Source organism: Sapajus apella, unplaced genomic scaffold, assembly GCF_009761245.1.
Source record: "Sapajus apella isolate SASKATOON/1434 unplaced genomic scaffold, GSC_monkey_1.0 scaffold77, whole genome shotgun sequence".
NCBI lineage: Eukaryota > Metazoa > Chordata > Mammalia > Primates > Cebidae > Sapajus > Sapajus apella.
Genome location: NW_022437017.1, coordinates 941,969 through 955,898, shown reverse-complemented (window position 1 = coordinate 955,898; position 13,930 = coordinate 941,969). Strand labels below are relative to the sequence as shown.

The 13,930-nt window shown below is 53.2% G+C and overlaps 1 protein-coding gene across 14 annotated transcripts in view; it reads left to right on the top strand.

Annotated features, from left to right (window-relative positions):
- The window catches only part of SMARCA4 (SWI/SNF related, matrix associated, actin dependent regulator of chromatin, subfamily a, member 4), a 92,807-nt gene extending 82,064 nt beyond the window's left edge, over positions 1-10,743 (top strand). For 7 of the 14 annotated variants that reach the window (XM_032251741.1, XM_032251742.1, XM_032251745.1 and 4 more), the window contains 5 exons: positions 5,326-5,434; positions 5,845-5,946; positions 7,734-7,866; positions 8,026-8,168; positions 10,253-10,743. In XM_032251741.1, the coding sequence (XP_032107632.1) occupies positions 5,326-5,434; positions 5,845-5,946; positions 7,734-7,866; positions 8,026-8,168; positions 10,253-10,285 (520 nt within the window). In that variant the 3' untranslated portion in view covers positions 10,286-10,743. The remainder of the gene's footprint in view (positions 1-5,325; positions 5,435-5,844; positions 5,947-7,733; positions 7,867-8,025; positions 8,169-10,252) is intronic. The other 7 variants (XM_032251750.1, XM_032251754.1, XM_032251753.1 and 4 more) reach the window with 3 other exon arrangements.
- Positions 10,744-13,930: the final 3,187 nt, after the last annotated feature.

Below are 13,930 nucleotides of genomic sequence, written 5' to 3'. Positions count from 1 at the left end.
AATTTTTTTTTTTTTTTTTTTTTTTTTTTTTTTTTTTTGCTCATCACTGGCTAGAAGTTACATTCTTTTTATCTTATTCCTATTATTTTAAAGACGGAGTTTTGCTCTTGTTGCCCAGGCTGGAGTTGCAGTGGCACGATCTTGGCTCCCTGCAGCCTCCACCTCCCAGGTTCAAGTGATTCTCCTGCCTCAGCCTCCTGAGCAGCTGGGACTACAGGCGTGTGCCACCACACCCAGCTAATTTTTTGTATTTTTAGTAGGCATGGAGTCTTACCATGTTGACCAGACTGATCTCGAACTCCGGACCTTAGGTGATCCACCCCCGCTTGGCCTCCCAAAATACTGAGATTACAGGTGTGAGCCACCACACCCAGCCTTAGAAGTTACATTCTTTATGACACATCTGTCAGACCCCTGGAAGGTTCCACACCACTGACTGTGTGGCAGGCAGGTAGTGCTATGTCACTTGGCCCTTCCTTGGCCCCACACAGCTGCACCAGGCTAAGAAGACCTTGAGTGGAATAACGTCAGACACAGCAGAACAGCTCACTTTTTTGTCTCCAACTTTCAATTGCTCCTTTCCAAGAGAAGAAAAGAAATTTCTTTCAACTGGATTTTTTTTTTTTTTGAGATGAAGCCTTGCTCTGTCATCCAGGCTGGAGTGCAGTGGTGCACACTTGGCTCCCTGCAACCTCCGCCTTCCAGATTCGTGTGATTCTCCTGCCACCCAATGAGCTGGGATGATAGGCGTGTACCACCACCACGTCTGGCTGGAATTTTTGTTTTCTAACTTGCCTTCTGGAACCCCCTAATGAGTTCAGCTGTTTGGGGAACTGAGTATATGGAGCCTGAAAAGAGATGAGTGTCTGTGTAGACCTGAGTTCTAACAATTCAAAGAGTGAACATGGGACATTGTCCTCTGGATTAGGAGTCGGGAGCCTGCCTCACCAAGCTGGAGTGTGTGCCCATGACTGCAGGTGGGAGCCACATTGTCCCTCTAGGTGTCGACACCTGAGGATAGAAGTGGCTAAGCTGGACACCCAATGCGGTGTTGGGGCCAGACCCTTTTGGAGAGGCAGGGGTGCCCTTCCTGTCAGGTGAATCTTTTCGAGTACTGCCTTTGGTCGTTGGAGATACAGCCCCTAGGTTATACTTTATACTGGCGGGATTGTGTTTGACCTGCCCTATGTGTTGACCTTATCATATGTGGACAGTTGTCTTGTCTGGGAATATTTCACTCTGTCCCTCTGCACTCAGATTCACAGCCATGAGGCCCCTCCTCCCAAGGCCCCGGAGTGTGGCACTGCCGGCCGTCACAGCTACAGTGCTTTCCATTGTGTACTCAGAGTGCAGTGACATGCACGTCCTCCTCAGGGCTGCAGTGGGAACAGGCTGGAGTGCTCTGTGGTACCATGTGGGGAGTGCTGCCCTGGTGGTCCAGGGACTTGCGGTGGCTCTAGTGGGAAAAGCCACATAAGCAGAACAGGAGGTGTGAGCAGTGTCCCCTGGGAAGAGAGGACAGTGAATGCAGAGGCTGGGAGGCTGGAGGGAGGTTGGGGGCTTGAGCAGGGCTGCGCCAGCACCATGGACCTCACAGGGGCCCTGAGCCACACACCTGCCCTTGGCCAAGGGCATTTCTCCTCAGTGGTTTGAAATCTCAAACCACATTGACGAACCTGCCAAAAATCGAAACCAGAATGAAGAAACTAAGTTGCAAGTGGAAGATTTTACTTTAAAATCAGAACGTGGCCGGGCATGGTAGCTCAAGCCTGTAATCCCAGCACTTTGGGAGGCCGAGGCGGGTGGATCACGAGGTCAAGAGATCGAGACCATCCTGGTCAACATGGTGAAACCCCGTCTCTACTAAAAATACAAAAAATTAGCTGGGCATGGTGGTGCGTGCCTGAAATCCCAGCTACTCAGGAGGTTGAGGCAGGAGAATTGCCTAAACCCAGGAGGCGGAGGTTGCGGTGAGCCGAGATCGTGCCATTGCACTCCAGCCTGGATAACAAGAGTAAAACTCCGTCTCAAAAAAAAAAAAAAAAAAAATCAGAACATGCAGAAATGTTTGCTGTGGGCCCCGGGCTAGGTTTGGCCTTGTGGGGCTGTGCATTGCCTGTTAGTACCTTCTTTCCTGGGTTCTTTATAGCAGTTGGCAGTTGGTGGCTGAGGCATTTGGTGCACTCTCTCCAAGTGTCAAGGCCGCATGTATGTCGGGGGCACCCCCCCTTGGTATGCTTTGTAATGACTCTGTTGGAACACACAGTCTCAGCAGGCAGGCTGCAGAAGTGCACCCCGCCGGCCATCAGCCTACCAGCAAGAGTGATAGGGCAGATGCTGCTATGCTAAAGACCATGTGGGCCGGGTGCGGTGGCTCATGCCTGTAATCCCAACACTTTGGGAGGCCAAGGCAGGCGAATCACTTGAACCCAGGAGTTCCAGACCAGCCTGGCCAACATGGCAATATCCTGTTTCTACTAAAAATACAAAAATTAGCCAGGCATGGTGACGGGTGCCTGTAGTCCCAGCTACTTGGGAGGTGGAGGTTGCAATGAGCCAAGATCATACCATTGCACTCCAGCCTGTGTGACAGAGTGAGACTCTATCTCAAAAAAAAAAAAAAAAGAAAAAGAAAATGCAGTTCTTATCTCAGTGTTGATAAAGTATTGTTGGCATGCAGCCACGGCCCACTGATTTCTGCATTGTCTGTGGTTCCTTTTATGGAACAGCGACAGAACTGAGCAGTTGCAACATATTTACACTGGGCTGAGCGCAGTGACTCACACCTGTAATCCCAGTGCTTTGGGAGGCTGATGTGGGAGGATCCCTTGAGACCAGGAGTTTGAGACCAGCCTGGGCAACATAGTGAGACCCCATCTCTACCAAATATTTTTTAAAATTAGCCAAGTGTTGTGGCATGTGCCTGTAGTCCTAGCAACTTGGGAGGCTGAGGCAGTAGGATCCCTTGAGCCGAGGAGTTGGAGGCTACAGTGAACTAGGATGGAACCACTGCTCTCCAGGCTGGGTGGTGATAAGACTGTGTCTGTAAAAGGAGAGAAAAAGGGCTGGAACGGTGGCTCACGCCTGTTATCCCAGCACTTTGGGAGGCTGAGGCGGGTAGATCACAAGATCAGGAGTTTGAGACCATCCTGGCTAACACAGTGAAACCCCACTCTACTAAAAATATAAAAATTAGCTGGACATGGTGGCATGTGCTTGTATTCCCAGCTACTCGGGAGGCTGAGGCAGGAGAATCCCTTAAACCCGGGAGGCAGAGGTTGCAGTGAGCCAAGATCGTGCCACTGCACTCCAGCCTGGCAACAGAGCAAGACTCCATCTCAAAAAAGAGAGAAAAAAACAGTTCCTAGACTGCAGCAGGTGTTTGCAATAATGTGTCCAACAAAGGATGCCCCGGGGAGGGAAGTGGGCAAAAGATGGGAAGAGGAGCTGTTTGGAAGAGCCTGTGAAACGGTGCTTGGCTTCTCTGCACAACAGGCTTAGCCTGGCTTGTCCTCAGCCCTCCTTGCTGTCCCTGTTGCCAAGTGCAGCAGCAGGTCCCAAGGTGCACACACCAGCCATGCCCAGTTCCCACTGCTGGGCATGTGGGCTGTGCACACTCAGGAACGCGTGTTTGGTTTGCGGTTCTCCAGTGAAATAAAAATGGAGTTTTGCCACATTGCCCAGGGTGGTCTCAAACTCCTGGGCTCAAGCAAGTCCTCCTGCTTTGGCCTTCCAGAGTGCTGAGATTTCAGGCATAGGCCACCGCACCCGGCCTACAACTGGCATTTCTAAAATAAAATTGCATAGTGCACCGCTTTTCACAGAAGAGACGATCGCGTTAGGGCCGTTGTGTCGCTCTTGCCTATGCTGTGTGTCCCTCTTCACAGCGTAGAGACAGCTCTTGCTGTGCTTTACGGTGTAACAGGTGTAAGGTGGATATGGCCATCATGAAGAGAGGGGAGAGCTGTGTGCTTAGAAATTCCGCGGAGCGGAGAATAGGACATGCTGGCTTAGGTGGGGAAAGAGGTAGGTACAGGCCTGCTCTGCCTGAGCTGCAGGTTGGACACACGTTTCCTGACTCAAAGGGGATTCACGTATTTCTCCAGGGCCACAGAGCGGCAGGTGCATCTGTAGAAAAGAACATGAGGGCAGACTGTGGTGGCTCATAATCCCAGCACTTAGGGAGGCCAAAGCGGGCAAATCACCTGAACTCAGGAGCTTGAGAACAACCCGACCAACATGGAGAAACCCCGTCTCTACTAAAAATAAAAAATCAGCCTTGCATGGTAGCACAGGTCTGTAATCCCAGCTACTCAGAAGGGTGAGGCAGGAGAATCACTTGAACCCGGGAGGTGGAGGTTGCAGAGTCGAGATCAGGCCATTGCAGTCCAGTCTGGGCAACAAGAGAACATGAGGAAAGCAGCGGTGCTGATGAGGCAGCCGGAGTTGTCATGACCCAAGCTCAGCTCCCCCTTCGTGGTGCCATTGGCCACTTTCAGGCTTCATCTGCCTGCTGGCACCCTGCTTGGGGACATTCCCTGGCTAGGCCCTTCCTCTGGGCCAAAGTAGAGAGGAGAGTGCATTTGCCATGCGTTCTCATTTTCCCAGCCTGCAGACTGGGTTCCATCAGAACAAGGTCAGCTCTCAGAGCTTCTGTCCCCACCCACCATGTCCTCCTGAGCCAGGCTCAGGTATGGGCATAACCTGGTAAGAGCTGGGAGCAGGAACATGAGGCCTGGCAGCATCTCATCACCACCCGCTGTGCTGAGTGCACCAGGGCATTTCCTGTGGGGCTGAGGGAGTTAGATCAGTCTTCAGTGAGGACAGAGTAGAGATCCAGATGCATCCCAGGCCAGGTGCTGTGGCTTCTGCCTATAATCCCAGCACCTTCAAAGGCTTAGGAGGGAGGATTGCTTGAGGCCAGAGGTTTGAGACCAGCCTCGGCAAAATAGTGAGACTCATGTTTGTACAAAAAATTTTAGCGGTGTGTGATGGTCCCAGCTACTCGAGAGGCTATGCTAGGAAGCTCGCTTGAGCCCAGGAGGTTGAGGCTGCGGTGAGCCACGATTGCACCACTGCACTCCAGCCTGAACAACAGAGCACAACCCTGTCTCAAAAACAAATGCATGACGGGCCTGTGTGTGTGGTTGTCTCTGGGGAATGTTCCAGAAGCCACAGAAAGCACGTATGCAAGAAATACCTCCTGAGCCGAGTTTGAATTTCTCATCCTCTCTGTTCTCAGTGTGGGGTCCTGCTGAGATGGGGTGGGGGCCCCTGGGTGGGTGGGCGGGCCCGGAGGTGACACCCGCCGGTTCTGCCTTGCAGCAGCAGTGGACGGCAGCTGAGTGAGGTCTTCATCCAGCTGCCCTCTCGAAAGGAGCTGCCCGAGTACTACGAGCTCATCCGCAAGCCCGTGGACTTCAAGAAGATAAAGGTAACCCTGACATGCTTCTGCGCAGGGGGGGAGTCTGACGTAGGGGCACCCCCATCTGAGCACGGTGGTATATGGGAAGAATGACCAGAAACCACCTGGGCAGGGCCTTGGGCTACCCGGTTAGGGACCTGTTCATGGGCTTTTGGGGTTCCTTGTGGGGGTTGGGGGTGTCCCGAGGGATGTCAGTGGGCTGTTGGTGTTGGCTGCTCCTTCGAGGTCACTCATTCAGTGCTGGGCCTCGGTCATGCAATTCCTGTGTCTGGTGAGCCATGTTACCAAGGCTGGGGCTTCAGCCACATACTCATAGGCGTGAGGAATCCTAGCCCTCGGGGTTCCCAGCACACAGCAGGGACTGCAAGAAGGGGAGGTGGGGGTCCAGAGGTAAGGCCTGCTCTTCTCACCCCTTGCAGGAGCGCATCCGCAACCACAAGTACCGCAGCCTCAACGACCTGGAGAAGGACGTCATGCTGCTGTGCCAGAACGCGCAGACCTTCAACCTGGAGGGCTCCCTGGTAAGGGCACCACGTGGAGGTGGGGATGGGCTACTCCCACAGCTGGGCTTCGAACCAACCCACCCCTCCGTCCCTTCTGAATTGACGGGTTAAAAACAATTCCCTGGCCGGGCGCGGTGGCTCAAGCCTGTAATCCTAGCACTTTGGGAGGCCGAGGCGGGTGGATCACAAGGTCAAGAGATCGAGACCATCCTGGTCAACATGGTGAAACCCCGTCTCTACTAAAAATACAAAAAATTAGCTGGGCATGGTGGTGCGTGCCTGTAATCCCAGCTACTCAGGAGGCTGAAGCAGGAGAATTGCCTGAACCCAGGAGGCGGAGGTTGTGGTGAGCCAAGATCGCGCCATTGCACTCCAGCCTGGGTAACATGAGTGAAACTCCGTCTCAAAAAAAAATTCCCTGGCTAAGCGTGGTGGCTCACACCTATAATCCCAACACTTTGGGAGGCCCAGGCAGGTGGATCACCTGAGGTTAGGAGTTCAAGATCAGCTTGGCCAACATGGTGAAACCCCATCTCTACTAAAAATACAAAAATTAGCTGGGCATGGTGGCGGGGGCCTGTAATCCCGACTGCTTGGGAGGCTGAGGCAGGAGAATCGCTTGAGTCCCGGAGGCGGAAGTTGCAGTGAGCCAAGGTCATGCTGTTGAACTCCAGCCTGGGCACCGAGAGTGAAACCCAGTCTCAAAACAAAAAAAACACCAACCAAAAAAAGAACCACACAATTCCTGCAAGGTGTGGTGGTTCATGCCGGTAATCCCCGCACTTTGGGAGTCTGAGGCGGGAGGATCACATGAGACCAGGAGTTCAAGACCAGCCTGGGAAACATAGCAAGCCCCTGTCTCAAAATAATTTTTTTTTAATTTCAAACAATTTGGGATATTTTAGTAATTACAAAAACAATGAGTATTTACTGAAGAAAATAAAGATAGGCGCAACAGAAGAAGTAGACGCAGAGTCCTCTGTCTGTTGGAATTTTAAATTCCTTGGGGCATACTGTTTTCAAAGGAACGCTATGGATGTGTTCTTTCCCGTGATGGAAGTGACGCACACACACACACAGCCTCAGGTTGGCAAAGTTTTCTTAGTGTGTTTGGGATTGATACCCCTCAGAAAAAAAGATTTGACTTTGATGAGTTTGGGGAAGATGCTGGCTTCCACACGGAGCTTGCTTTTTTTTTTTTTTTTTTTTTTAAAAAAAAAACACAGAGTCTTACTCTTCGCCCGGGCTGGAGTGTAGTGGCATGATCTTGGCTCACTGCAACCTCAGCCTCCTGGGTTCAAGCAATTCTCCTGCCTCAGCCTCCCGAGTAGTTGGAACTACAGGCGCCACTACGACACCCAGCTAATTTTTGCATTTTTAGTAGAGATGGGGTTTTACCATGTTGGCCAGGATGCTCTTGATCTCTTGACCTCCTGATCCTCCCGCCTGGGCTGGGATTAGAGGTGTGGGCCACCTCGCCCAGCCCTAGGGGCATGCTTTTCTAATGTTATTGCAGACCTTCTCAGAGCTTCTGCAGGAGGACGAAGGCACCTGCAGCCAGTCCCAAACCAGTGTGCCTGACCGTTGATCCTGGAGCACTGCAGAAGCCTGATGCTTTCTGGGGCACCTGTGCAGGACGATTATGGAGAGGGCCCTCCACCCTGGGTGGGCTGAAGCCCCGGCCCACTGAGAATTGTACTGGTCACTGATCAGCTGTCCAGGGGCAAGACAGGGCTGGTGCTGGGGCCAGGCAGGCAGCCCTCCCATCGGGCCCATCCACTCAAGCCCCTGGTGTCTCCACCCAGATCTATGAAGACTCCATCGTCCTGCAGTCGGTCTTCACCAGCGTACGGCAGAAAATTGAGAAGGAGGATGACAGCGAAGGCGAGGAGAGTGAGGAGGAGGAAGAGGGCGAGGAGGAAGGCTCCGAATCTGAGTGTGAGTCCCGGGTGGGTTCACGATGCCAGGGTTTATGCCGGTCTGAGAGCCCTGAAGGCCCCAGCTGTTCACAGCCCTCCCAGCTTCCAGATGCCCCTTGCTATGGGGGTACTGTGTTCCCAGAGCTCACGGCTCCTTTTCCCTCCTGGTCCCCTCCAGCTCGATCTGTCAAAGTGAAGATCAAGCTTGGCCGGAAGGAGAAGACACAGGACCGGCTGAAGGGCAGCCGGCGGCGGCCGAGCCGAGGGTCCCGAGCCAAGCCGGTCGTAAGTGACGACGACAGTGAGGAGGAACAAGAGGAGGTGAGGCCGGGCCCCAGGGCAGGCAGAGCAGGCAGGGGTGGCGGGCAGCAGGAGGCAGCCCAGGGTCCTGACGGGATGGCCCTGTGGGGCGATACTCCCACTCTGCAGATGGGGAAACTGAGGCTTCACCTTCCATGGCTGGCCCCTGGTCACACAGCAAGTACATGGCAGAGCTGCCACTCAAGCCCAGGCCTGTGTGACTCTAAAACCAGCTGTCAGTACCTGTGGGCGTCTGGGGACTGGGGGACCTGAGGGCTCAGGACGGGCAGGAGGTGGGCCCAGGACACCAGGGCTTCTGGGCTGAGGCTGGGCAGGCCAGGGCTTGATTAGGGTCAGGTGGGAGGTGCCAGGATTGGGGACCCACCAGGCAGTGCCCCATCTCCTTAGTGGTGCACAGTGGAAAGTTTCTGGGGGGCAGTGGAGGACCCTGAACAGATACATTTACTGGCTTTGAGACAGAGTGTCGCTCTGTTGCCAGGCTGGCATGCAGTGGCATCATTTCAGCTCACTGCAACCTCTACCTCCTGGCTTCAAGTGATTCTCCTGCCTCAGCCTCCCAAGCAGCTGTGACTACAGGCACGCACCACCATGCCCCATGATTTTTCTGTATTTTAGTAGAGATGGGGTTTCACCATTTGGCCAGGATGGTCTCGATCTCTTGACCTCCTGATCCACCCGCCTCGGCCTCCCAAAGTGCTGGGATTACAGGCGTGAGCCACTGCGCCCGGCCCACTTGCTAGCTGTAAATAAGCTACATCATCTCTTCCTGGCTATGGGACCTGGCAGGTCATTTTGCTTCTGAAAGCTTCAGTTTCCTCTTAGTAAAGCAAGGAGGCTGCATGGATTATGGGGGCTGCCCCTGCTCGGGGCCTGGCTCCCACTGAAGCCTGATGAATGCCATTTTGTCATTACAGAAGCAGGAAATTTCTGTGCCTGGGAATTAGTCTGACAAAACAGGCACGTGAACTTTGAGGACATTCAGGAAGTCCTCATGGGGAAGGGAGGCCCATGTGCCAGACAGGAGGGTCTGGGCTGTGGTGGTATCTCTCTTGCCCAACCCAGAGCAGCGTGTTTTATGGCCCATGCCAGGCTGCTTAAAAAGGCTTTATGAGGCCAGGCCTGGTGGCTCACACCTGTTAATCCCAGCACTTTGGGAAGCTGAGGCAGGAGGATTACTTGAGCCTGGGAGGTAGAGGCTGTAGAGAGCCGTAATCGCACCACTGCACTTCAGCCTGGGCAACAGAGCAAGACCCTGTCTAAAAAAAATTTTTTTTTTTTGAGATGGAGTTTCACTCTTGTTACCCAGGCTGGAGTGCAATGGCGTGATCTCGGCTCACCGCAACCTCCACCTCCTGGGTTCAGGCAATTCTCCTGCCTCAGCCTCCTGAGTAGCTGGGATTACAGGCACGCGCCACCATGCCCAGCTAATGTTTTTTTGTAGTTTTAGTAGAGACGGGGTTTCACCATGTTGACCAGGATGGTCTTGATCTCTTGACCTCGTGATCCACCCGCCTCGGCCTCCCAAAGTGCTGGGATTACAGGCTTGAGCCACCGTACCTGGCAAAAAAAAATTTTTTTAATAAAAATAAAAGGACTGGGTACGGTGGCTCATGCTTGTAATCCCAGCACTTTGGGAGGCCAAGGTGGGTGAATCACGAGGTCAGGAATTCAGAACCAGCTTGAACTATATCGTGACACCCTGTCTCTACTAAAAAGACAAAAATTAGCCAGGTGTGGTGGCACGTGCCTGTAATCCCAGATACTCAGGAGGCTGGGGAAGGACAATTGCTTGAACCCAGGAGGCGGAGGTTGTGGTAAGCCAAGATTGCACCACTGCATTCTGTCTCAAAAAAAAAAAAAAAATTATATGAAAGCGCAAAGATCTTTCACAGTCAGGAAGAGCCAAAATGTTTTGGAAGCTGTAGGTCAGGGGCCCAAGGCCAGGCAAGTGACATAGGACGGAGCAGGGAAGGCACGTGGAGCCTCACAGGTCCCGAGAGAGTCTCATGTGGGCACAGGGACTGCTCCTCCAAGGTTCCCTGGCAGGCGCAACCAACACACACTCTCTCCTGTCTCCTCTCCAGGACCGCTCAGGAAGTGGCAGCGAGGAAGACTGAACCCCGACATTCCAGTCTCGACCCCGAGCCCCTCGTTCCAGAGCCAAGGTGGCGTAGGCCTTAGCAGTAACGGGTAGCAACAGACGTAGTTTCAGACTTGGGATAAAACTGTATAAACAAAAGAATCTTCCATATTTATACGGCAGAGAAGATGTAGGACTGTTTGTGACTCGCCCCGTCCTGGCATCAGTAGCGTTTGTAACAGCATTAACTGTCTAAAGAGAGAGAGAGAGAATTCTGAATTGGGAACACATGATACCTGTTTTTCTTTTCCTTTCCCGGCAGTACTGTCGCGCCGCAGTTTGGAGTCACTGTAGTTCAGCGTGGATGCATGTGCGTCACCGTCCACTCCTCGTACTGTATTTTACTGGACAGGTCAGACTCGCTGGAGTCCGGCGAGGGTATGTCAGTGTCACTGGATGTCAATCAGTAATAAATTAAACCAACAACAAAACGCACAGCCTGCAGGTGAACTCATGCCTGGCTCCCAGGGTTTCTGCCAGCAGTAGTGGTGGGGCCACCTCGTGTCCAGGTCCCCGTCCTCCCAGCACCAGAATCCATGGGACCTGTTTCACAGAGGAGGATCCTGAAGACGCAGCAGGGGAAGAGGACTTACTTACCTGGCTACGCAGGTGGCCTTTGCTGCTGCAGCTCTCCAGCGTGTGTTCACCTGGGTCCTGCAGTGCGGGGAGCGGGCAGCTCCATCCCTTCCCTGCCTGTGGCGAAGGCTGGGTTGGGGAGACCATCACAGAAACGGGCAGACGTCACATAGAACTCTCAGTCAGGCCCATGACGCAGGAAGCGCGGGGCATAATGGGAATCCCGGTGGTCAGGGAGGGCTTCTAAATCCAGAAAATAATTTGAGGTTTTTTTTTTTTTTTTTTTTTGAGGCGAAGTCTGCGTCACCCAGGCTAGAATGTAGAGGCATGATCTCAGCTCACTGCAACCTCTGCCTCCCAGGTTCAAGCCATTATCCTGCCTCAGCCTCCTGAGGAGCTGGCATTACAGGCCATCATGCCCAGCTAATTTTTTGTATCTTTAGTAGAGACAGGCTTTCATTATGTTGGCCAGGCTGACCTTAGGTGATCCACCTGCCTTGGCCTCCCAAAGTGCAGAGAATAACCTGGCCATTAATTTTTGTGTTTTTAGTAGAGGCGGGGTATCACCATGTCACCCAGGCTGGTCTCGAACTCCTGAGCTCAACCAATCCTCCTACCTCACCCTGTTTTTTAAATCAAGACAGGGTATTGCTCTGTTGCCCAGGCTGGAGTGCAGTAGCGCAGTCATAGTTCACTACAGCCTCAGTTCAGAGCTCAGATAATCCTCCCTCTGCAGCCTCCACAGTATCTGGGTCCATAGAAGTGTGCCACCAAGCCCACCTTGCATCTATTTTTTTTTTTTTTTTTTTTTTTTTTGAGACGGAGTTTCGCTCTTGTTACCCAGGCTGGAGTGCAATGGTGCGATCTCGGCTCACCGCAACCTCCGCCTCCTGGGTTCAGGCAATTCTCCTGCCTCAGCCTCCTGAGTAGCTGGGACTACAGGCACGCGCCACCATGCCCAGCTAATTTTTTGTAGTTTTAGTAGAGACAGGGTTTCACCATGTTGACCAGGATGGTCTCGATCTCTTGACCTTGTGATCCACCCGCCTTGGCCTCCCAAAGTGCTGGGATTACAGGCTTGAGCCACCGTGCCCGGCCCTGCATCTATTTTTAATAGCTGCTTTGAAGTCTTTAAATCCATGTTGGCCAGGGTGGTCTTGAGCTCTTGACCTCATGATCCACCGGCCTCAGCCTCCCCAAATGCTGGGATTACACTGCGCTCGGCTCCTCTTGTTTTTCTTTTGAAGGAGTCACCCCTGGGTCAGCCAAGCTGAGACGTCAGTTGGTGACTGGTCAGAACTTTCGTCCAAATGCTGAGTTAGTGGCTCTGCCCAGGCAGTTTGCAGGCTGGCCCTACCTTTGCTTTCTGCCCGTGGGTCCTCTCGGGGTGCACTTGAGCTCTGCTGGGCAAAGACGTGCATCAGGCTCGCTTTGGAGCGACCTCAGGTGATCCGCCCGCCTTGGCCTCCCCAAGTGCTGGGATTACCGGCGTGAGCCACCGTGCCTGGCAAAAAAAAAAATTTTGTTTTGAGACGAGTGTGGGTCTGTCACCAGGCTGGAGTGCAGTGGCACAATCTCGGCTCACTGCAACCTCTGCCTCCCGGGTTCAAGCAATTCACCTGCCTTAGCCTCCCAAGTAGCTGGGACTACAGGCATGTGCCACCACACCCAGCTAATTTTTATATTTTTTAGTAGAGATGGGTTTTCACCATGTTGGCCTGGATAGTCTGGATCTGTTGACCTCGTGATCCACCCACCTCAGGCTCCCAGTGTGCTGCGATTACAGGCGTGAGCCACCGCGCCTGGCCCAAAAAAAAATTTTTTTAAGGAAAATAATTTTTAAGAGAAAAAATAAAGGGAGCCTACAGAAGGAACTTTGACCACCTGTGCAAAGCCCATTCGTGGGGTCCTGGGGACACATTAGCTATGGTGCAGGTGAGTGGTCTGGGCTGCAGCCCCGACTGGTCCAGATCTCAGACATTGACCTTGGCCTGGAACCAGCTTGGTCCCTATGTGGACAGTGAGCCCAGGGGCCTCCTTCACCCCCGTGACCTGCTGACAGCTGCCAGCTGGCTGCTGCCTTCTTGCCCTTTGCTCTCTGCCCCCTCTGGCAGCTCTTTCTGTCAGTCCTGCTACCCAGTGCCTTTCTCCCAACAACCCCCAGGGCTGCGGGACTTCATTCCTGTTTCCCACATGACGCAAGTGGGGCTCAGGGAGGTTGAACTGCTGGCCCAAGGCTACACAGATCTGAGCTCGGGTTTTGGGGGGCATGAGAGTCCTCAGGGGCTGCCACCTGCTCTGGGGTTTGAAGCCAGGGACACTAAGACTTGAAGGTTAAATGATCCCCTGGAACCGAGTGGTGGACTAAGCAATGGGGGACAGGTGGGTGTGTCCCCAGGAGTCGGGAGAGGCTTCCACAAGACACGACTGAGCAGGACCTTAAAGCTGAAGCACCGATGGTCAAGGCATGATGAGAGCCCGTGGGGTGCCCTGACACAGCCTGGACTAGGAGGGGTAGTAGGAAGAATAGGAGGCCGGGCGCGGTGACTCACGCCTATAATCCCAGCACTTTGGGAGGCCGAGGCGGGTGGATCACGAGGTCAAGAGATCGAGACCATCCTGGTCAACATGGTGAAACCCCGTCTCTACTAAAAATACAAAAAATCAGCTGGGCATGGTGGCGCATGCCTGTAATCCCAGCTACTCAGGAGGCTGAGGCAGGAGAATTGCCTGAACCCAGGAGGCGGAGGTTGCGGTGAGCCGAGATCGCGCCATTGCACTCCAGCCTGGGTAACAAGAGCGAAACTCCGCCTCAAAAAAAAAAAAAAAGGAAGAATAGGGACGTCACACCTGGCAGGTGGCCACGTTCTTTCCCATCCCATAGGCTCTCCTAGAGTTTTTTTTTTTTTTTTGAAACAAGAGTCTTGCCCTGTCTCCCAGGATGGAGTACAGTGATACCATACCCTCCTGAGTAGCTGGGACTACAGGCACACACCCACGCCCAGTTAATTTTTGTGGATTTTTTGTTTATTGAGATGGAGTCTTT